Source organism: Hippocampus guttulatus, chromosome 8 (assembly GCF_054856545.1).
Source record: "Hippocampus guttulatus isolate MCC_2025c chromosome 8, RoL_Hgut_1.0, whole genome shotgun sequence".
Lineage (NCBI taxonomy): Eukaryota > Metazoa > Chordata > Actinopteri > Syngnathiformes > Syngnathidae > Hippocampus > Hippocampus guttulatus.
The window spans coordinates 16,318,980-16,343,562 of record NC_141268.1 but is presented as its reverse complement, the minus strand read 5'-3'; the positions used below and the strand labels follow the sequence as shown (position 1 = coordinate 16,343,562).

The 24,583-nt window shown below is 42.4% G+C and overlaps 1 protein-coding gene across 1 annotated transcript; it reads left to right on the top strand.

The window, feature by feature from the left end:
* Positions 1-5,313: 5,313 nt before the first annotated feature.
* On the top strand, positions 5,314-18,755 carry LOC147201483 (myosin heavy chain, fast skeletal muscle-like). The gene is made up of 41 exons (XM_086117006.1): positions 5,314-5,366; positions 5,482-5,530; positions 5,620-5,833; positions 5,935-6,078; positions 6,152-6,308; positions 6,560-6,587; positions 7,058-7,169; positions 7,305-7,397; positions 7,498-7,561; positions 7,650-7,748; positions 7,837-7,940; positions 8,077-8,215; positions 8,561-8,679; positions 8,757-8,906; positions 9,007-9,177; positions 9,250-9,556; positions 9,720-9,790; positions 9,891-9,978; positions 10,070-10,187; positions 10,457-10,580; positions 10,659-10,795; positions 10,894-11,149; positions 11,228-11,470; positions 11,547-11,723; positions 11,829-11,974; positions 12,051-12,141; positions 12,245-12,634; positions 12,746-12,872; positions 13,067-13,185; positions 13,261-13,457; positions 13,540-13,723; positions 13,803-13,968; positions 14,098-14,222; positions 14,299-14,607; positions 15,482-15,685; positions 15,774-15,899; positions 16,521-16,691; positions 17,538-17,642; positions 18,017-18,112; positions 18,385-18,516; positions 18,635-18,755. The coding sequence occupies exons 3-41, from the start codon at positions 5,627-5,629 to the stop codon at positions 18,653-18,655; spliced, it is 5,817 nt and encodes a 1,938-aa protein (XP_085973132.1). The 5' UTR covers positions 5,314-5,366; positions 5,482-5,530; positions 5,620-5,626; the 3' UTR covers positions 18,656-18,755.
* Positions 18,756-24,583: the final 5,828 nt, after the last annotated feature.

The window sequence follows — 24,583 nt, the reverse complement described above, 5'->3', positions numbered from 1 at the left end:
AAAAAAAAAAAAATAGAAGTCAAGTGAGGCTCACAAAGTCTTTCATAATACTCAGTCCAATGATTTTTTTGAAGGAAACAATCATTTATTCCAAAATCTTTTCTCTTAAACTCATATTTTATTCTTCCCCCACTTAACAGAATTATTTACTGGAGACAAATGGCAACAGGAAGTTGGTAATTCCTGTAAGATAATAACTGTAGCTTAGTTTTTGGAGCAACCTACCTTCGATGGACGTCCGTCATGAATGGATTCTTACGCTGCCTTTTATACTGTTGGACACGATGCCAACACATGCACCTTGCTCTATTTGGTCATGTTGCTTGACATGTGACTTGAGGAGTCGTTCTTACCTCTTGCTGCCGTACGAAATATTTATATATCGTCCTTGTTGTATCCGTGACAGAATTTGGGTTCATCTGAAGAGGCGAAACTAGTTGTAATATATTAATGATGTAATATACTCTGTCGCTCATTGTATAGCTTTTCAAGAATGGGTTGCACTTGTGTCCTGTTAAGAGGGGGCAGTTTTTTTCAAGTATCAAATTGTTCATTTTTGGGGGGGAAATGCAACGCATGTAAATGGTGTTAATTCTAAAACATTCTTGGTGAAAACTGCTGTGTCTGCAACTCAACTATACAAATATGGAGTGTGTGTAGATTCTGCTTAAGGTTAACTGAGCAGGTGCAGACAAGCCAAAGGTGTGACTGATCGCTCTGTCTAATGCTCTCTGGCCAGCAGTGGTCTCTTGGTATGCTTCGGAGGAGCTATAAACTATCACCCATATACTGTTTCAGAAATTGTAAAAAAAAAAAAATGAATCTGTGCCATTGAGCTTTGAAAAAAGGGGTGGGGCAGAGTGGGGGGTGCCAAGGGATTCATTCTCATGACGGTGCCAGCTGCTATTCTCGTTTCTTCCTCTTAAGGGACACGCAGGGCAGTCACAGACAATCCCTAAATGTACGTCGCTGAGTGACGCATTCCAGTTGCGCTTTCTTGCAGACGAGCGTTTTAGGTTTGATTTTGTCAGCATCAATTTATTTCTTTCCACATGCCCGAGGTAAAGGCGACGGGGTCGAAGATGGTCTCACTAAGCCAAGAAGTGGCGCACTCAGCCAGCACGATTGAAAACGGTGTGGGGACGCACTGGGGTCTGCTGCCATTGGAAAAGGGATCGGCTTACAGCAGTGAAAAACAAGAAGAAATTCTAAAGGGGTTACCCTGAAGATATACTGAGCTTCTGCCTTCAGTAAATATGTGTCACACGACACCCGCTCGGAAATCTTGCGTCTTATTAGGGCAAAACTCAAATATAGCATCGGGCCTGTGTTGATGCTCAAGCCAAAGCCGCATACCCAAGAGGCTTATTGTGTTTTTATGACCTTTTGATCTTCGCCTTACAGTTTCTTTATTTGTCAAGGAGCAACAACTGCGTTGAGGAGAACCAACCAAGGTGTGTGGCGAGAAACATTCCAGTCTGACCATGACTGTCCATCCATTTTGTCTTGAATTTAAACACAGCGAGTTATTTTGGGGCGTGCACTTCTGAGTTTGTATGACTCGGCTGTGCTGTAAGTGTGAATGTCAACTCATATGTTTGGGGGTCCCTTTTTGTCAAGTCTTTTTTTTTTTTTTGTCATTCAGTTTCCCCCCCTTTTTTTTTTAATGAATTTGGGCAATCAGTGAGAAACTTTTGAATATTTATTTTTTAAAAAAAAGAAAAGAATAAATATACTAGACAATCCACGTTTTGGGCTAATTATTCATCTGATTTCATTGATTCTTGATTTATACAAGTGCGTTGCTAGATATGGACCCTGGCTGAGATGCTCATCTTCTGGCGGCTCTCTTAGGATTAGTGTGTGAAAAGACGGGAGCTTAAGGGGTGAGGAAGGGTGTGCTCTTACTTGATACTTTGAAGGCTGCTGCTTGATTTAGCTGACAACTGGCCTCATAGTGCGACCGGCTTGTTTAACAGAACATAGATTGCCCCTCATGACAGTTTGATCAAGCAGGTCAGCCAATTGAATTTCACCCCGGAGAATCAAACACCTCGTAATGATCACACTAGCAAAGGGCTTGGTTTGCTGTCAATCATCGACGATCGGTCTCAGGGACCTGTTTGAGTAAGACTTTTAGTGGAGGCTGAGTGGCGTCTTTATAAAGACGGGAGAGGGGCGTCAAATGGCAGAAGTGCAAACACACTTCTAATGTTACCAGCTTGTTATCAAAATGCTGTGGCGCCATAGCATCGCACGTTAACACTTCGTGTGACGCTGTGTTAGGCGCTCACACTTGCTACTGGAAGGAGATTTTTTACAGAGCAAACCCGATAATGTTTTGAGGACTGTTGGATCGTCTATTTCCATTTTGTGTTTTGTTCTTAGCAAAGGCTGCAGTCAATCCCGCAATATCTGAAACAGATCATCACAACTATAAACTTCAATCAGAATTCAAAATGTACATGCATTCTATATCCGCATATATGCAAATTTATCAAGCCATAAGCTGTTTCTTTGCCTTGACTTTAAATACAAGCGCTGGCTTAATGCTAACACGTTAATGGGAAATACAATCGTTGGCCTAAAATAGCGTCAATGCTGCGGTATTTCACACTTAAGAGACGGCGATTTGAACAATGGAGCAACACATGTAGACAGCTAATATAACATTGCTCACAGGCATATATTCTTTATCCCAAGCATAAAATGACGAATGGTACTGCAGATAGCATCTGAGAAATGCTCCGTGTACAGTAAATGTGTTTCTGTAGTAGACCGCACCCAGATGGCCGAGGCGCACACACCAGAAGGAACAGCTTTTGAAGTGAAGCAAAAAAAAAAAAAAAAAAACCCCTGCAAAAAACGGCACATTTCTTGACAGTCTTTTTGGTTTTGTTATTACTTTATGTTGTTAAAGTCAGTGCTTCTAAATTATTTTCTGTTAAGTGCATCAATTTGCCTGAAAGGATAGATCAATAAATAAATGACAGCACCTTGCCACTTACTTTAGTGGATGTAAAATTAGACTATATTCTTGGATGGCAAAAAAAAAAAAAAGGGGGGCATCCTCCCCCTCTATTTGAGCACAGTTTTAAGTATAATATTATAAAATGCTGTTTTTTGATATTTAAAAAAAAGAAATTGTTGGGTGGGGTCCCGGATGAATGGCATTTCAATTAATTTCAATGCGGAAAGATGAATTGTGGTCATTTAACAATTTAAACCGGTATCTCAAGGTACCACTGTAGTGACAACTAAACTACAGAAAGTACCAGGTGTCCCTGAGGGGTCAGGGTGTCTATTTTTAGAGGACGTTGTGTACTATGAGTACTTTTTACAAAGTAAATACAATTAATTATTCCTTTAAAAACAAGAGATATTAAAATACTATATATATATATATATATATATATATATATATAGTATATAATTAACCCTTTCATGCACCCTTTAACCTTATAACATGGTAAGCTGTACACTGTAGTAACCCCTGTCCCTGAAAGGATTAAATTATTCTAGATACTATTAGAGTCGCTGTCAATCACTCAAAGTTGGGATTCTGTTGCTTTCTTTCATTTTTTTCAAGACACTCAAATTCAGACTAGATTGTTCTTTCCACTCCTTCTCTATGTTCCTTTGTGCTTCCCCACTGCAGGCAGCAGCCCTTGTAAAGTTCACAGTGAACTCTGCAGATGCCCTGTGGGATGTGCACACAGCGTGCACTCTGGTAAAGATGTCCACTGTGACAAATGGGGGCATCAGATATAGCAGCCTAGTCAAATAATTACAACCTCCTAGTAATGTTGAAAAGCACGCTTGGACTGTTCGACAAAAACGACTGTCAAATGATTTTATTCTCTTGTGTTCAGTGTGTGGTTCTGTTCTGTAGCTTTTTATGATTATAACATTATTAAAGAAAGGAGGCTACAACATTTAACTGTCCTGCGATGTTTAACTGTTTAACTGTCTCACAGCGTCTGTTCTTCTGCAGATAAAAATGTCATTCTTTCGAATATTGTCACTGTAATTACAGGTAAAGTAAAAATACTTACCACAAAATGGAAGGAAATCACGTAAAAAAAACACACAGCTAACTCTTTCATTTCATTTCACTTCACATCACTTTCTTCATTGCCATTAAGCGTTAATCAAGAAATATTACTTGAATTCTAGACACAAGAATATAGTCTTTAGCATTTTTTATCAATTAAAAAAAAAGAGAAAAAAAAGCTAAGCATCTCTACAAACTGCACCTGACAGCAGTCAACATATTGCTCACAGAATTTACTCTTTAACCTTATCAATCAAAACTGCACATTGTTGTCCATCACCGATGACAAACAACTGCAATTTACCTCGTTTCATGTCTTGCATCTTCCCCGACGAACTGCAGAAGCCGATGCCCATCTTGTGCCGATCGACACGAGAGCACAAAGAAAACATCACTAATTTTACGTACTTTTACTACCACTGCTTGGGACGAGACGCAATCTGGATCACCAGAACCAAGAATAAGAAGCTTCACAGACTGGACACTTTTCCCGAGGGGTCTGCGGTGCTGAAATAGAGCTGGGGTGTAATTATCAGAAGCCTTCAAATGAATTTATAAACAATTGGAAGAGTAACCACTTGGGCATTTATGAATTATGGACGCTATTTGCGTTAAATCCCGGTAAGATCGTACAGAAAATCCCGACATCTAGAATATCAAATTTTATTGCAACCTAATCGCACCAGATGGGAATATTTATGGTGCCGTTTTGGTGTCATCTTCCTTTGGAGGAGAAAGCACAACAGCATCGTGTACCATAATGGGATCCGAAATTAGCCCCCAACCAAGCTCTTGGCCGCTTTACGCAGAAGGGGGGGGATGTCTGAAACAATGTCACTGCCAAATGTCTGTTTGATGAGATAGCGCTTCCTTTCCGTGGTCACAATGAACAATGCAATGCGAACAATGGAACTGCTCTGCTGTCAGATTAAGAACCATTTCCAGCGACACCGTAACATTCTCTTTGCACTTACACTGAAACACATCCAAAGTTCCATACAATCATTCAATTTGTTTGATTAACAAGAAATATTTTTTTAGAAAAATGTGACGGAGAGTCTGTTCATACTGTTGCACCTTTTTTTTTCTGGAGAGGAATTTGGAGTTTTGTTTTCTTTTCAGATGGCTTCCCCACCTCATCATCACAACTGGTGCAATGATGAGGTGGGGATGCCATCTGATACCATTCTTCCAAGACAAGCTCATTGACCTAAACTGGAGAGCTGCTCCTCCTTGATGGCCACAGATAACGGTATAAAAGACCAACGCTCGGGCTCCTCCAAAGCTTTGGACTGATAGGCTGCCAACCAAGGTGAGTGTTTTATTATTCTGTTACAATGAATTTTGGACCGATGATGCCATGAGTTTCATTCAATATTCACAACCTAACACTCATTTGCAATTTTGTCCGATTTGTTCTGTTACAGTACTTGACTATCTGTAGTACACAGCAGCTGCATCACTGCAGGATAAAAGGTGAGATTGCAATGATTTGGTATTTTAGCAAGATATCAGTCATTATCGAAGCCATATTCATCCATTTGTATATTTTCTTTTCTTCAAAGAGGCACCATGAGCAGCAAAGACCCAGAAATGGAGTGTTTTGGCCCAGCGGCCGTTTTCCTCCGCAAGCCAGAACGTGAGCGAATTGAAGCTCAAAACACTCCCTTTGATGCTAAATCAGCCTACTTTGTCGCTGAACCCACCGAGATGTATGTGAAGGGCAAACTGGTGAAAAAGGAGGGAGGCAAAGCCACGGTAGAAATCAAGGGTGGGAAGGTAAACAGACAGTTGACTCAAAAAAAAAAAAAAAAGTATTGTCTTCATATCCTTATATTCATTTCATTCATTATTTTTTTTCTTTTCTTGTTTTGTGACAGAGTCTGACCGTCAAAGATGATGACATCTTCCCCATGAATCCACCCAAGTTTGACAAAATTGAGGACATGGCCATGATGACCCACCTCAGTGAGCCAGCTGTGCTGTATAACCTCAAAGAGCGCTACGCGGCGTGGATGATCTACGTGAGTCCAAACTATTTGACACCCTCAGTTGCTGAGAGATGCGTGTCGGTAATAAGCCCTTCTCATTCGACAGACCTACTCCGGGTTGTTCTGCGTGACCGTCAACCCCTACAAGTGGCTCCCAGTGTACGACACAGTTGTCGTAACAGCATACAGAGGCAAAAAGAGGATCGAGGCTCCACCCCACATCTTCTCCATCTCGGACAACGCCTATCAGTTCATGCTCCAAGGTATCATTTAAGCATCTTGACGGATCACCGACTCTCTTTCTCTGTTGGGCGCGGTCCTCATAAAGTATATCCAAAACGTTTATTTTGGGTGAAAACTCATGAAATTGACAAATGATGGCTTTGTGAGGTGTCTGCCCAACAGCAACGATATGTGACAGAAGAATCTTCTAGCAAGGACCTGTCGATTGTACACCGATATAAAGCACAACATTATTGTTGAATTAATCTGTGTAACCCCATTCTCTCGACAGATCGGGAAAACCAGTCCATTCTCATTACGTAAGTGGCTTTAATGATTTGATCTTATCTTGATTTACGGTGGGGCCATGAGATATGAATAGCCCGACTTGAATTGGCTTGAGAACACAACCTTGAGTTATGAGCACTTTATGCTGGCAGGAAATTCAATTCGACTCGCTTCAAAATAAGCATCAGTTTGGCATGAAAAAAAAGAAGCTTTCAAACTGTTAAATGCCATTCCCAATTTAAATTGACTGTTAAACTAAACATACAATGAGACTCATATAGTGTGCATTTAAAAGAAGCAAGTTGCATTGAGTGCAGCCTGCTAGCCGATCGCTAACAGGCATGGAAAATACCAGTGACATGCTAACGTTATCATCGATAACCACGGTGGTGGGATTTGGGTGGGGACTGCGGTATCAGCCCCAAATTCATTCATCTATTGAATCTTTTGTCACTTATTTGGAAACTGTTATCCAACTTGTATCTGAACATCTTTCTTATAGTGGAGAATCCGGTGCAGGGAAGACTGTTAACACCAAACGTGTCATCCAGTACTTTGCAACAATTGCAGTGGCTGGAGGAAAAAAGCAAGAACAATCTGGAAGCAAAATGCAGGTAATACATTTTGTGTGTGTGTGCATATACATATATATATATATATATATATATATATACACATACATATATATTGCTTGCTATGTAGAATATATGTAGTTAATAACAGTTCAAATCACGTCTGGTTATTTTAAGGGCTCGCTGGAAGATCAAATCATCGCAGCAAATCCCCTGCTGGAGGCTTATGGTAATGCCAAAACTGTGAGGAATGACAACTCATCCCGCTTTGTAAGTTCTTATCCGTAAAATCATTCCTCTTGAGAATGGACACTGTTTTGAAAAAGGTTTAGTGGTCCCCTTCCTGAATTCTACTGGCATTCTTCTGTAGGGTAAATTTATCAGAATCCATTTTGCAACAACTGGAAAGTTGGCCTCTGCTGATATTGAAACATGTAAGGTTCTTTCATCCGCCGTCCAAATTGTTTGATGATGGGACTTTGAACTATTTTGAACTGTCTTTATTCTTGCCTTGTTGCGCAGACCTGCTGGAGAAGTCTCGAGTGAGTTTCCAGCTGTCTGCTGAGAGGAGTTACCACATCTTCTACCAAGTCACAACGGGACATAAACCCGAGTTGTTAGGTTAGTAACACTTGGACCTGAGCTCTTTGAAGAGTCTTCCATCCAAAATGTGCCCATGAACTAACTCGGAATGACAAATATTTTTCAGAGGCTCTGCTCATCACCACGAACCCCTACGACTATCCCATGATCAGTCACGGTGAAATTACTGTCAAGAGCATCAATGATGTTGAGGAGTTTCTCGCCACTGACGTGAGCCCTATAAATGTTGCATAATTTGAAAGGTCTCCACAATACGAGCCGTTTTGGGGGAATCCAAAGACATCCTCGCAGCATTTCAGCATGCAGGCGAGAGACAGCTCATGTGTTTTTGTCATTTGTGGTGCAGTCTGCCATCGATATCCTGGGCTTCACTGCGGAAGAGAAAATGAGCATTTACAAGCTCACTGGAGCCGTGATGCACCATGGCAATATGAAGTTCAAGCAGAAACAACGAGAAGAGCAAGCGGAGCCTGATGGCACTGAGGGTAAATGTCCACCCTTAACGGTTTATCATAGCTCGGTCCAGATTATGGTAAAATATAGTTTGTGGCCCCCACAAAAAGAGCAGCACGTCCACCGTCATTGGGAAGTGTGTTGAAGGGTGTGTCCAAACATTTGGCCGCTACCGCATGTTCAGACCTTTTATTCATTCCTGTTATGTTCTCCAGTTACATTGTGTCTGAAGAGATGTCGATGGCATTAGAAGGGATAGCTTTCTCAGCAGGGGGGGGTCTTTGCATAGTTTGCAGCACCGTGGCATGTACCCAAATATTCGCAGCAGATCCTTGGTACTCGATATGATCATCTTTTGTGCTCTCCGTTTTCGTCAGTGGCCGATAAAATCGCCTACCTCATGGGCCTCAACTCGGCCGATATGCTCAAGGCTTTGTGTTTCCCAAGAGTCAAGGTCGGCAATGAAATGGTGGTCAAAGGTCAAACTGTGCCCCAGGTACTTTTGAGATGCGCACGTCGCATTCAATCAACGATTTCCAAGCAGCCTTTGTAATGATATTTCTTGACTTCAAGGTTCACAACGCCGTTATGGCCCTTGCCAAATCTGTCTATGAGAAAATGTTCTTGTGGATGGTGGTCAGAATCAATGAGATGCTGGACACCAGGCAGGCCAGAAGCTACTTCATTGGTGTCTTGGACATTGCTGGATTTGAAATCTTTGATGTAAGTTCACACCAGATAAGCGCAGACTGCTCTAACAACTCAACTAGCAGGGAAAAAAAACCCCAAAACCTGAAACATTTTCTTTGCATCTCCTTTTTAGTTCAACAGCTTGGAGCAGCTTTGCATCAACTTCACCAATGAAAAACTGCAACAGTTTTTCAACCACCACATGTTTGTCCTGGAGCAAGAGGAGTACAAGAAAGAAGGAATCGAGTGGGAGTTCATTGACTTCGGCATGGACTTGGCTGCCTGTATTGAGCTTATTGAGAAGGTAGACAAGAAAAACTTCTTCACTTTGAAATAAATAGCTTGATATAACAGCCATCGACCAATGTCATTGCAGCCGATGGGCATCTTCTCCATCCTTGAAGAGGAGTGCATGTTCCCCAAGGCCACAGACATAACCTTCAAGAACAAACTGTTCGACCAGCATATTGGCAAAAGTGCCCCCTTCCAGAAGCCAAAGCCAACCAAAGGCAAAGCCGAGGCCCACTTCGCCCTTGTTCACTACGCCGGCACTGTCGACTACAACGTCAACGGCTGGCTGGACAAGAATAAGGACCCCCTGAATGGCTCAGTTGTTCAGCTCTTCCAGAAGTCCTCGATGAAGCTATTGGCCGCGCTGTTTTCATCTCATTCAGCCACAGAGGGTACAGATTTCTCATACTGTAATCCAGAAGTCACATGCTTGTTTTCGGAATTTCAGTCATATGCAACTATTTGTCAGAGGAGGTTCTAGTGGCAGCAATGAGAACGTAAAAAAGATGATCAGCATTGAGACATGAACGATATCAAGGCTTCAATGTTTTACAGATGCAAAAGGTGCAAAGAAAGGTGGCAAAAAGAAGGGAGGTTCATTTCAGACAGTGTCAGCCCTCTTCAGGGTAAGATCAATTTTTAAAAAAACATCTCGCTGGTGCATAAAATTAAATCGCATCATCCAGTTGATGTTCCTAATCTGGCAAATCATTCTCCCAACTCCAGGAAAATTTAGCAAAGCTGATGACCAACTTGAGGAGCACTCACCCTCATTTTGTGCGTTGTTTGATTCCAAATGAGACAAAAACGCCAGGTGGGTCTCAACTTCTGCCATCACTCAACTCAAAGAGCTTTCGCGCTGACTTGTCTTTGGGGCTTCATATCGGTCACATTTACTGTTTCAGGTGTGATAGAGAACCCCCTGGTCATCCACCAGCTGCGCTGTAACGGCGTGCTGGAGGGCATCAGGATCTGTAGGAAAGGTTTCCCCAGTAGAATCCTCTACGGTGACTTCAAGCAGAGGTACTTTTGCTTCTCAGTGGACCAAAAACAGTTCAACCACACGTTTATTTGAGTAATTTTTCAAATGTGATCACTATGTGAGGTATTTTAACTAACTGGTGACTTTATTTCTCGATCTGAGAGGCCCAAATGTGAGAAACCTTGAATTGTAACTGAATGGATCTCATAAGTGTCTTTGTGTATAGTGTTGCAGCTATTCATTGATTTTTTGCTGTTGTTTTTGATATTTTGGCCACGTTTTGAAAATCCCCCAAACTGCATTCTTTCAGATACAAAGTATTGAATGCCAGCGTCATCCCGGAGGGCCACTTCATCGACAACAAGAAGGCCTCAGAGAAACTTTTGAGCTCCATCAATGTCGATCAATCACAGTACAGGTTTGGCCACACCAAGGTGAGCTACACTCACTGAGCTCAACTTTTCAGTACAATGAAATGTTTTTGTAGCTTGAGACTATACGCCACTCAATAGGTGTTCTTCAAAGCCGGTCTGCTGGGTACACTTGAGGAGATGCGAGATGAAAAACTTGCCATCCTGGTGACCATGACGCAGGCTCTCTGCAGAGGTTACGTCATGAGGAAGGAGTTTGTGAAGATGATGGAGAGGAGGTACAAGACGATTCGATTATTGATGGCATCGACAAGTCAATGGCTTTATTCCCGAGCTTAATTCCAACCACCGATTTTTGTTTTCTCGCTGTTCTCAGAGAGGCCATCTACTCCATCCAGTACAACATCCGCTCATTCACCAATGTCAAACATTGGCCGTGGATGAAACTCTACTTCAAGATTAAGCCTCTGCTGAAGAGTGCGGAAGCTGAAAAGGAGCTGGCCCAAATGAAAGAGGACTTTGAAAAAACCAAAGAGGAGCTCGCTAAGGCCTTGGCCAAGAAGAAGGACCTGGAGGAGAAGATGGTTTCCCTCCTGCAGGAGAAGAACGACTTGCAGCTCCAGATTCAGGCTGTATGTGAACCAGGAAGAGATGCGCTCATAGAGGATAAAAACGATTCTCGTTTACATTTGATTTCATTATGACTCCAGGATAGCGAAACCCTTGCTGATGCGGAGGAAAGGTGCGAGGGGCTCATCAAAGCCAAAATCCAGCTTGAGGCGAAGGTCAAAGAGGCTTCCGAGAGGCTGGAGGACGAGGAGGAGGTGAACGCTGAGCTGACAGCCAAGAAGAGGAAGCTGGAGGACGAGTGCTCCGAGTTGAAGAAAGACATAGATGACTTGGAGCTTACCCTGGCTAAAGTTGAGAAGGAGAAGCACGCCACCGAGAACAAGGTTGGTGTTGAATTCATCTTAAACGGAGTCTCCGCTCTACGCAAATTACTAAATCCCACAAAACATGGTGTGATAGGTAAAAAACCTGGTTGAGGAGATGTCTTCTCAAGATGAGACCATTGCCAAATTGAGCAAAGAGAGGAAAGCCCTCCAAGAGGCCCATCAGCAGACCCTGGATGACCTTCAGGCAGAGGAAGACAAAGTCAACACTCTGACAAAGGCCAATGCCAAGCTGGAGCAGCAAGTCGATGATGTGAGAAATGTTTCCATATGAAATATGCAATAGAGTGTCTGTTTCGAGTTGCCGGGTCAAAAGTGTCTTCAAGCTTGTTGTTGATGCAACATGTGAACTCACTAGCTCGAAGGATCCCTGGAGCAAGAAAAGAAGCTCCGCATGGATCTCGAGCGATCCAAGAGGAAGCTGGAAGGAGATCTGAAGCTGGCCCACGAGACCATCATGGATCTGGAAAATGAGAAGCAGCAGGCTGATGAGAAAATCAAGAAGTATGCGAGAATCCCCGTTGAACTGACTCCCTCTTCCTAATTTCCAAATTCCTCATTTTTAAAATGTGTTTCTAAGGAGGGACTTTGAGATGAGCCAGCTTCTTGGCAAGATCGAGGATGAACAATCAGTCGGGATTCAGCTTCATAAGAAAATCAAAGAACTGCAGGTCAAGTGAAATCAACACAATTGCTGCAGTGGGAAGGATTTGGTGCCTGACATTGGAATTTGTGACATTGTCACACACAACCTTTTATTCAATCCAATAACAGGCCCGTATTGAGGAGCTGGAGGAGGAGATTGAAGCCGAGCGGGCTGCTCGCGCCAAGGTGGAGAAGCAGAGGTCTGATCTCTCCAGGGAACTCGAGGAGATCAGCGAGCGACTGGAGGAGGCCGGCGGAGCCACCTCGGTCCAGATCGAGATGAACAAGAAGCGCGAGGCCGAGTTCCAGAGGCTGCGCCGCGACCTGGAAGAGTCCACCCTGCAGCACGAGGCCACCGCCGCAGCTCTGCGCAAGAAGCAGGCCGACAGCGTGGCCGAGCTCGGGGAGCAGATCGATAACCTTCAGCGGGTCAAACAGAAGCTGGAGAAGGAAAAGAGTGAATACAAGATGGAGATCGACGACCTCAGCAGCAACATGGAGGCCATTGCAAAATCCAAAGTAAAGTTTACAAATAGCGAAGCCTAAGACGAAGTCAAACGACCAATTCTTGGTTATTCCTTCATTCCCGTCATGTCGTCAAAACGTGATCGTTCGGTTTGTTTTGCGCAGGGAAACCTGGAGAAAATGTGCCGTTCATTGGAAGATCAATTAAGTGAATTCAAGTCCAAGCATGAAGAGCACATGCGTCAATTTAATGACATGAGTGTTCAAAGAGCAAGACTGACGACTGAAAATGGTGAGTCAAAATAGAACGCGATACGCTATTGTCAATGTTGCAGCAAAAATGAAAAGCAGTTGAGCAGCCTATCATCATAAAATGTAAGCTCACACCTATAAAAAAAAAAAATTGCAACCACCAAAAATGATGAAATCAAAACACCGCCTTCCGAAATATTTTGAGTGGTCCAACCTTTTTTTCCCTTGTTCAAGGTGAAATTGGTCGTCAGCTGGAGGAAAAGGAATCTCTTGTTTCCCAGCTTACGAGGAGCAAGCAGGCCTATATTCATCAGATCGAAGAGTTTAAGAGGGCCCTTGAAGAAGAAACCAAGGTACACAGCCGTGCTGTTGTCTTGTACTTGTCATCAAGTATTTCTTGGTCATTATCCTGTTTATGTTGTTAAAAGTCCAAGAACGCCCTGGCCCACGCCGTCCAGTCCTCCCGTCACGACTGCGACCTGCTCCGAGAGCAGTATGAGGAGGAACTGGAGGCCAAGGCAGAGCTCCAGAGAGCTTTGTCCAAGGCCAACAGTGAGGTGGCTCAGTGGAGAAGCAAATATGAGACGGACGCTATTCAGCGCACTGAAGAGCTGGAGGAGGCCAAGTAAGCTACGGCAAAGGAATGAAAATGATCCCAACAATCAAAGCGCTTGCCCGTCATGAAACCACCTGATGTGCCTTTGCAGGAAAAAGCTTGCCCAGCGTCTGCAGGACGCGGAGGAGTCCATCGAGGCAGTGAACGCCAAATGTGCCTCTCTCGAGAAGACCAAACAGAGACTTCTTTGTGAAGTGGAAGATCTGATGATCGACGTGGAGAGAGCCAACGCTCTGGCTGCCGTCCTCGATAAGAAGCAGAGGAACTTTGACAAGGTCAGCTTATACTTTATAAGACAACATGTGAGGGGTTTTATGTTTAATATGACTGAATCTTTGATTTGAATGCATTTAGATTCTTGCTGAGTGGAAGCAGAAATATGAGGAGAGCCAGGCCGAACTGGAGGGAGCTCTCAAGGAGGCCCGCTCACTCAGTACTGAGATGTTCAAACTGAAGAACTCCTATGAAGAATCTCTGGACCATCTGGAGACCCTGAAGAGGGAGAACAAGAACCTGCAACGTACAATGATTTTTTTTTGTGATTTTGTGCTGTTTTCCTCTTTATTTACTTTGGTGTATAACACCACTATTGTATTTGACAGATTATGCCAGGAAATTGTGAAATGACTGCTCTTTGTTTTCCCACCAGAGGAAATTAGTGATTTGACTGAGCAACTTGCGATGTCGTCAAAGACAATTCATGAGTTGGAAAAAGCCAAAAAGCTCGCTGAGACTGAAAAAGCCGAAATCCAAACAGCTCTTGAGGAAGCAGAGGTACTCAAAATGACACGTGAGCTTGAGCATGATCACAAATCTTGATTGCGCTAAACACGTTCCTCAACCGCCACAGGCCACACTGGAGCACGAAGAATCAAAGATCATTCGCATTCAGCTGGAGCTCACCCAAGTCAAGAGCGAGATCGACAGAAAGCTTGCGGAGAAGGATGAGGAGATGGAACAGATCAAGAGGAACAGCCAGCGCGTGATCGAGTCCATGCAGACCGCTTTGGATGCTGAAATCAGGAGCAGGAATGATGCCCTGAGACTCAAGAAGAAGATGGAGGGAGACCTGAATGAGATGGAGATTCAGCTCAGCCACGCCAACCGCCAGGCAGCTGAAGCCCAGAAACAGCTGAGGAATGTCCAGGGACAACTCAAGGTACAAGATAAAATGGAAACACATTTGTCCTGCATGAAAGTGGCAGAAGGTGTATTCGGTGCTCGGCCTTCACTGAGGACTTGCTCGATCCACCTCTTCGTACCATCACTATCACTTCGCTATGACATCTACATGCCATCAAACGTGCCCCAAAAACACCTTAGCAGCTCGTAACTGCGCCACCGAACATCATCTGAGGTTCAGAATAATATTTATCGAAAAGTAAAAACATGACAATGGTGCATAAAATACATCATGCGTGATGATTCAAATCATATCTACAGATTGTTTCAGAAGTATTTTGCTCAGAGAGGTTTTGCTCTGCCCAACCCATCAGAGGCCAAAAAAACTGTTGATGTCATCGAAGACCAGCCTGACTTTGAAAGAAACAGTCCCATTGCGATTTTACAAGAATTGAATTTACATGGGGCAGAATGACTGATTTTGATGGCCCTGCGCAGATTAAATGGATACGGTGACACATGGAGGCTGAAATATGATTGGACCAAAAAAAAAGAAATCGAACATTGAAATCCACATGCTACAAGCAATTTGGTCATGAGAAATGATGAGAATGAATTTATACAATATCATGGAACAGACACAGCATTAGAATTTATGCTGTAAAAGTAGGTCAGATATAGATTTACTGTATGCAGAGGCCTTTATACTGGAAAAAATACAGACAACAGCTTTCAGGGACTGGAAGTTTACTCACTGCTTCTTCAAAAGAGTCAATTTCCTGAGTGAGGCTCATCTTTTTTACATCTACTCCCGAATTTGACTTACAAGACACGTTGAAGTACAGCATTGTATCGGTAAATATTGCTTGCTCAGCAAAAGCTTGACTGTGTTATTATTGTCTCACATCCAGGATGCTGTGCTGCACCTCGATGAGGCTCTGAGGGCTCACGCAGAAATGAAAGAGCAGGTCGCCATGGTGGAGCGCAGGAACAACCTGATGCTGGCTGAGATCGAGGAGCTGCGAGTTGCTCTGGAGCAGACGGACAGAAGCCGCAAATTGGCAGAAGCTGAGCTGGTTGATGCCAGTGAGCGTGTGACACTCCTGCACTCTCAGGTACAAAGCACACTATCATGCTTTTTGTTGAAATCGGTAAGTTGTTCAATGTTGACAAGTCGGACAACCTGTGCTCCCATTCATGCAGAATACAAATCTTATAAACACCAAGAAGAAGCTGGAGGCAGACCTTGTTCAAGTGCAGGCTGAAGTGGAGGATTCTGTCCAGGAAGCAAGGAATGCTGAAGAAAAGGCTAAGAAGGCCATTACTGATGTAAGAACCGGTTGACGCTGTTTTTTTTGGGGGGTTTTTTTAATCTACCCCTAAGCCCAACAATAGTCATACCGTGGTCCTACTTTTAAAATGTGGACTTAGAATTTCTATTTGGAATGGGTCAAAAGCCTTTAAAAAAAATTGTCTGCATCAGTATTTTATTGTTTAGCAAAAGGTCAACATCCACCCCCCTTTTCGACTGAGGTATATGCAATGTTGTCATTGTTGATGACAATGTTCTCGATTATGCGAGAAGCATTTTTTTAGAATCAAAATTGTATGGCCATAGATATGAGTACAGTAATTGTGAAAGTGTAAAAAAAATGGAAGAGGGAATTTTTTTCCTATTAACATCTAACCCTAACTCCCTTAGTCATTTTCCACTTTTGCCATTGAACAAAATGTGGTCATCAGATACAGTGCTCAAACTAATCTGAAAGTGAAAATGGAAATAAATTATGTTTGATACCTAAATGGCCTTAAACCTACAGGAAAGCTGAACAAATACTTAATCAAGTCTTTTGGTTGTCACCCGATGCTCCACACCTGTAAATATCCCCAATTTGAATGTCGGTGCTCATTTGCATCTTAATCTTGTTGAAACGACTATTTCATATGTAGGCTGCCATGATGGCAGAGGAACTGAAGAAGGAGCAGGACACCAGCTCTCATTTGGAGAGGATGAAGAAGAACCTGGAAGTGACAGTCAAAGACCTGCAGCACCGTCTGGACGAGGCCGAGACTCTGGCTCTCAAAGGGGGCAAGAAACAGCTCCAAAAACTTGAGGCTCGGGTAGGTTCTGTAATGTTGATTTCCAATTTGAATTTGAAATGACTGACATCATAACATGCCGATGAGGGGAAATAATTCAATTACCGCTGCCAGCTAGATTAACTTTTTTTTTTTTTTTGTGAAGCATATCGACTTGTTTTTTTAGTCCAAAGTCCAAAATTGCATTGCTGACTTTTAGGATATGCCACCGCATTTTTTGACAGCACTTCAAAAATATTTACGCAGAGTTTTCCCTGCCGGCTCTCATTCGTCTCAGCTGCTGTGGCACCGCATTGTATGCTGGTTTGCACTTTCGGATGCACTATTCAAAGAAGCCAAAATCAGTACAATTCATCTCAGGTTTGATAAATCACAACAGGCTCAATTCGATCTCAACCATTTGCACATAGTCCTCACTGGTTGCTTCCACATTTGGTTGTATAAGCACAATCAGGTTTGAGCAAACCTTTCATAAATCAAGCCCATTACCAAAATTAGAACACTCACGCAGGAGCTCCTGTCAGCCACAGTTCATGCCCAGAAACTTAACGTGGAGACGCGCCATAGCTTGAGCCAACTGGCTAACTTCTGACACATGCCAGCCCACCAAGCCACGCCTCTTTAAACCTCTAAAACACATCCCACAATTTTGCAGTATTTTCGATACATTTCATACTTGCATTTTTTTTAATGTCGTTGTTCAATAATTTTTCAAATGTGCTTTAAGTGCCTGTCTGAATAACGTGTTTAAGCATGCGAGAGAGGTCCAGCAACATTAAACCAAAAATAATGATGTGGTCTTTCAGATTATGTTTCCGCAAATGTTGCCCTAAAGTCTTGCCAAATGTCGTTCTTTTTGTGCTGAAGGTGAGGGAGCTGGAATCAGAGGTGGAGGCTGAGCAGAAAAGAGGCGCTGAAGCTATTCGGGGTGTCCGCAAGTACGAACGACGAGTCAAAGACCTGACTTATCAGGTAAGAAATCTCTGCCTGTCGAACAGGCTGGATGTAGAACACGCTTTTCACCTCTAGAGGGCGTAAAACACCTCCCGGTCACACGACCCTTGTAAATCAGAACTTTTAAAAAATTACTATAAATAACCACTTGGATCCTGTTTATTACTATGCTACGTTTGTAACATTTAGACATGCATTAAATACATACAATGTGAGAATGTGTCGGTGTCCAGTTATGATGCCGGATGTCGGTACCGTTTTTCGTTCAAAATGAAGTCTATATTCTTCTGTTTGTGGCTTAGGTGTCATGCTTCCATCCACACAACTTCACTTGTAAGTCCTGGTGGGTTTAATTTTAGTCTTAAATATACCATCTTGTCTACCCCCTTCAGACGGAAGAGGACAGGAAGAACATTGCCAGACTTCAGGATCTGGTGGACAAGCTGCAGCTGAAAGTCAAGGTTTACAAGAGGCAATGCGAGGACACTGTAAGTGGTGCAGCTGAAATGTTAGACCGGGGCTGGGCAAACGTTTGTGCTCAAGTGTCACGTTAGATTTTTTTTTTCACATTTCTATTTATCATTATTTAATGAGATACACTACCTCGGTTTTGGTCTTTATTTTAAACGCGATCAGTGAGATCAAATCAAACCAAGACAATAAAACTAATTGAAATTTTAAAAATACATTAGATTACACATGCCCAAGGGAAAAAAATGAATGAATGAATGACAGCACTTTTGAACTTTGTGCTCTTTAGGAGGAGCAGGCCAACACCCACCTGACCAGGTACAGGAAGGTTCAACATGAGATGGAGGAGGCTCAGGAACGTGCTGACATTGCCGAGTCGCAGGTCAACAAGCTGCGGGCCAAGAGTCGTGACTTTGCCAGGGTATGTTTGTTTCATTTCATTCCAACCACAACCTCGCACTAAACTGTTGATACTTCATTAACAAAAACATTTTACTTCAATTCCCCCGTCTCATCAATTTTTCTATGTTGCTTCAAAGGGCAAGGATGCTGAAGAATGAACATCAGTCACAATAAGACACCGCAAGAAATCATAAAATATGATCTTTTTGTTGTGAGATGTGACAAGTGTGTAACAAAATAAAGTTCCCAGCAATTGGATTACCTTTGCTTTGCCTGTTGTGTTTGTTGGGGGTAACATTTCAAAATGGACAATTCTTTCAAATTCCTACCTCATTTTTGTATATGAAGTGGGAATACGCTGATAAACCGCCAGATCGACAAGGTGTTGTTTTCCCCTCAATATTTTGCTGACCTAATTTTAACTACATGGGTGAAATGAAATAATGTGATCCAATCAAACTTCAAATCAAAATTCTCAATAACAGACAGAGCGCTCAGTCCATTTAACGAGCTGAGTGGCAATGTTATAAGGTGATTGAGATTGTGTCAAAGTGTCAGCTGTATGTATCAAGACTCCAAAATTAACCTGGCCCTCAAGTGTTGCCCGTCATCTCGTGAAAGACGTTCAGGTTAAGGCAACTGCAAATCTTGCACGCGCGGTGTTAATGTTAGTGACAGTCAAGTGACCTGACAGTTTTTCTTCATGCATATGTGCGGGATGTCAAGGTCCTGTCATAAAAATAGACCCGTTAGTCAACAACCACAACAAGAACAACAAAACATGTACTTGTTAAATTTGTACTATTGTTTCACTGAAAAGAGAAGCCAGACTTTCTATAATTAGTAACAAATACTATAAAAGCATGAGTTATTGTTAATTTTGCCAGTGTGAATAAGATAAATGGTAAAATATTGTGAAAATTATCTTCTCGGCTCATAAAATCCATCTTAATAATGACAAGGTTAATATTCTGTACATACACACACTTTATTGTCTTTCACTTTTTTTCTTTTCTTTTCTCTTTTGAGCGACATTGTGTCACTCACATAGCTATAAACTGATATCTCCTCATCGGAGTTTGGACATGTCGGTCCTTAAGAATCGAGATGTTTACTATTACATATATAACTCATGAAACAGGACTCCCGTCTTAGCATCTGCCCTTTTATGAAATGAGATCGCGGCGCGTGTCCCATACCGAAGGCTGTTTCCACAAAAAGAGCCGAGACGGGAACAAATGTGTGAGCCCGCTGATGAGAGAGCTCGAGGCCCCGAGCATTGCTGAGGAGACATCTATATTTGTATTTCCTCCATATAAGCACCCCCAGGCAGCAAAGCAGATCGAGTGTCACATTTTTATTTAATATATTGGCCTATTTTGTCGGGTGTGAAGCCCACAGCCTTCAGCCCCAAAGCCCCTTCAGCCCATCTTTGTCACTTGAGTGTCATCTTTCAACAAGGAAAGAATGCAAACTATCAAACGTCGTACAACCCGATCCCCTCCTTGCACCGTATGGGGAACAAACGCTCGACTTGGAAGAAGGTCAAGCTACGAGTGCGGCCTTGTCTTCACTTCATCTGTCAGCGTAGGCAGTGCAACGAGACCATTTAGAGGAAGAGTTTAAAAATAAACCCTTCGCCCCCGAGACACCACGAGTGCCTTTCTTGAAAATCCAGGAGATGGGAAACTAGTCATCTGTTCACTGCAGATTTCACATCGGACAGTGGGGATGTACAATGCGCTGGCAGTGTTGCTAGCTGTGTTAACGGTGTTTCCCTTAAAAATCACTGGGAGTAAGTACAATTTTCAGGGCAGATAGGATGAAAATTTCCTCAAAAAAGAGGCTTCAAGCTCCCGGTTAAGTTTATTGTCAAACTGAATTGCATTTAAAACCACATTTCTTTGCCTTAAATTCTGCTAGCTTAATGCACGCACATAATGGGAAGTGCCACAAACGTGCTAGCAACTATGTGGCGGTGTTATAACACTTTAAGCAGCAGATAATTGAACACATATAGTGTGTCAACACATGTAGACAAAATAACACGACTCAAAGGAAAGGGTCATTGTCTTTATTTCCCTTTTAAAAAATTACTAAAATTACTGTAGCCTACGCAGACACTGTTTATTTTAATCAGATTTTTTTTCTGTCAATTTTGTATGGATCTCAAAAGACTTGAAAAACTGAAATGACCACTGAATGGGTAAAAAAAGAAAAAAACCCCCCTTCCATCCTTGAATGTATGTAAAATTCTGGAAGTGTTAAAATGACCCAAACGTCCGATGAGCATATGAAGTCAATTATTATTAATGCAGTTAATAGGCCAGCTGTCACTAGCATCACTTATCTTATTTTTGGACTGTAGGTGAAAGTTTACATAAAACATTTTGGTTGTTGCATCAGCTCATTGTTGCACTTATATTACTTTCGAAACTAAATTAAAGAGGCAATGCTCAACAAGCGACGGAACAAATTTTATTGGGTCATCAGTTGTCAGAGTAAGATGAGCCATGCATACTAATATATATATATATATATATATATATATATATTATTTATTTATTTATTTTGTTTACCGTTTCATTACTTAATTTATATGAACTTACCATCCAGCTACTCTGAACCTCTTATCCTCACTTGGGTTGCAGGCATGCTGGAGCCTATCCCAGCTGTCTTTGGGCAAGAGGCGGGGTACACCCTGGACTGGTTGCCAGCCAATGACCAAAATAATAAACAATGATGAGCTTTAGATGGGAGAAGTAGCAGTGGTGGGGTCTGTTAGGGGAACATTCTCAAGAAAAGTGGTGTATTGTCTAACAATAAGATAAGATAAGATAAGAAAACCTTTATTAGTCTCGCAATGGAGAAATTCCCGATTCACAGCAGCAAAGTTATGAAAGGAAGAAGTAGAACAACAAAATATAGGAGCTGCTGGAAAGGCAGCCACTCACGCGGCGCCATTTTGAAGTCAAAATAACAAAAATAACACAACACAACACATAGGACACAGACAGTCGTGCAATCTTCACCACTTTTCTGCATACACTTTGTTGTCTGAAGCAGGTGTAGATGAAAGAGGAGAGGATCAAAGTGTCCTTTCACCAGTGGATCAGAGACGTCATGCTGAAAATGTGCACACGTCTGCTACAAGCTAAGTTTTGAAAGCAAACACGAAGCTGTTGCATCCATTGACGAAAAGAGATTAATTCACTTCTCCTGACCCACGTAATCCGCTTCAAACTCCAAGCCGCGACTCCCAGTTCCACATCCGCATCGGCGCTCCGCGCTAACGCTCCTTTCTTCTCATCGTCGGCTCCTCAAGCCGTACATCCATCCAGCCGCAGACCGTTCAACAGCACCGATCTCTCCGCTGAACAAAGTGGGGCTGTGAAAAATGCTGCCCATTACAGGCGCAAGACACAAGCGCCCCGGGACTGTCCAGCAACGACAGTCAAATGGCGCCGACATTCCTCCCAGGCAAAAACAGTGCTGGTATACCCATGCTGCCGAGAAGGCGCAACCACCAATGACTGTGTGTACAAATGTGTATTCATCTCATTACTTTGAAAGTACCGGTATTTGTTTATCAGGTTCTAACTATGCTTTAGAATGGAGGGGATATAATTAATGTACAACAGTACCAAAATGGTGCAAGTAAAAAAAAAAAGAAGTAATTCCTGAAAAAAAAAATCATTGTAGTGCACAGTAACATCTCAATTGCCTATATATTGTCTATTTTTTCACCCTCATGTCTCACTTTGCAATAAACAGCCATCAAAACACGTCGGGTTCTATAACGAATTATTTTGGTTTGTCTGTTTTTTCCAAATATACTTTACGTACGTACCCGTTATCGATTTAAAATACTTGGTCCCTTATGATCATGTCATAGAATCCCAGAGTAAGACAATGAAGCCCCAGTGGCCCCCTCGTTCTGCATCATCATTGTATAAATTAGATGTATATACGTTACCAATAATCATTGTGTGATTGTATTCATGAGGCGACAGTGTTAAAGCGCCCTAAAAGAGAAAGCTATTTGTCAAAACGCTGTGTAGTTACAAATATATTCGCACGTATTCATCATTCATGAATGTGAGAATGCTGAAGTAGCCCTGGGGTGCAGCTAACGCATCATTTAAGGATGGCGTCCTACGTCTGAGCGCTTAGATGAGCACATCTCCCCAAAACAGGCAAACACATGTGAGCCGGGATGTCTGCAGACATGTACGTACGTTGAACGTTTTGCTGTAAACTGCGTGTCAGAAGTCATTCCGTCAAAGCAGGCCACTGATAGAAACTTCATCCTGCTTCCCATCTCCCCAAAAGTCCTGAACACTGACATGAGAGGCTAAAGAACATAAACGTGACATTTTTACCACCAAGAAAGAAACAAAATACCAGCAAAGCAAATGGAAACAAGAGAATAAATGTGAAAGGTCTCAAAGCAAAGCAGAAAAAAAAGATGCCTTCAATGTGAGCGCAATTAGATCAACGAGTGCAGTACAGCAATAAAAATAGAAAGACACATGTACAATCATCACCTGTCTCATGCTGACACTGCCTCAGTCGGTAATTGCCTGGCTTTCAGTACACAACTGCTGTTTCCAAACTCCTTCAAAATCCTGTTTAAACTTTTTGAGACACTTCTTAAAAAAAAAAAATCCCAGATTTCCTCTTAGGCTCGGCAAGGTGAGATAATAAAGCTCTGTATGCTTACTTATCACATGCAGTGTTGGAAGAATGCCCTTCTTTTTAAAAACACCGCTCTGTAATCCTTTGACCGGATGCCCTGCTATTAATACAAGCATTGTTACTTTGTCTTTTGTCCTCCAACAAATCCCATTACGTTTTGGGATTTGATCAGGCTGAGACCTGGCCATGGCACTGGATCATTGTTTTCACAAGTTCTTCATTTCGTTCCTTTGTCACAGGAAAGACTTGCAAGGCTTCTGTAACAGAATACCGGTGACATATGAGCACTTCTCTCCAGCTAAAGTTGGATGCTCCTCAGTGCCAAGGTGTATTAGAGAGATTATTGTAAAGACCCAAACAATGTCGGAACTTTGGTAATACGACATGCCTGCCAGAAAAATATATACATGTCATTTTTTTAAAAAAGTCTGTTTCCTCTGTCTGGCACCTTATTTCCTTTGCTCAAATTTTTAACCTCTATGTGTCATGTATTTTCTATTTACTGTGGCTTGTGGGGCTCTAATAGGTTCTATTTAAAACTAATTCATCAAATGGAATGATTTGAATGCCTGAGCAAACCACCCTATCAACACTCACAAGACCATTTAATCTGCTGCTGACAGCAACGGAGCAAGTTTATAGGCCTAAACGAACAATTACCATTGCTGTCATAGAACATTATATTTGCTCTGCTCCCATCTGCGTCTCTTCATAATTCTCCCTTAAGTATCTAATTAGAAATCAGGAACGTCGTCCGTGATCGGCTATCGATCGGATATGAAAGATGATACCAGACAATAGGCGTAAAAGAACATGACCAAAAAAAGCAAGTCATCAAAGTCGGATGTAGGCCCAACTCTATATAAGAAGGCTGGCCGGACGCCCTCAAGGAAGTGACAGGCGACGAGTCAAGGTAAGTGGCTCTCAGTCTTATATTAGAATAAGGCAAGCCAGCAGCTTAGAAAACAATGCAGTGCATGACTATTCACTGCCAGACATCACAAAGCCTCCACACAACTTGACCAGGATTTGGAAGGACGGCAAGCTCCCTTTATTTATGACACTTATCAGGAATTCCTTTCAACTATTTGTGTTTTGTTTACTCCATCTTTCAGAATCCTCATCCGCAACCATCATTCACTTTTCTGCTGAGGGTGGGAAGAAAGTAAGTCTTCTCTGTTGTTGACATCCGTCATCCTTCATTCTAATCAACAATGTGTGACATTGTTTGATCTATCCATCCATCCATCTTCAATACATCCAACCAGCTAGCTAGCTTGTCAAACTTGGGCGGAATCATGGGGATAGCTAGCTAGCTATCGTCCATCCATTCATATTTCCATAGGAAATCAGATCAGAGAAGATTATGACATGACCATAACAAATGT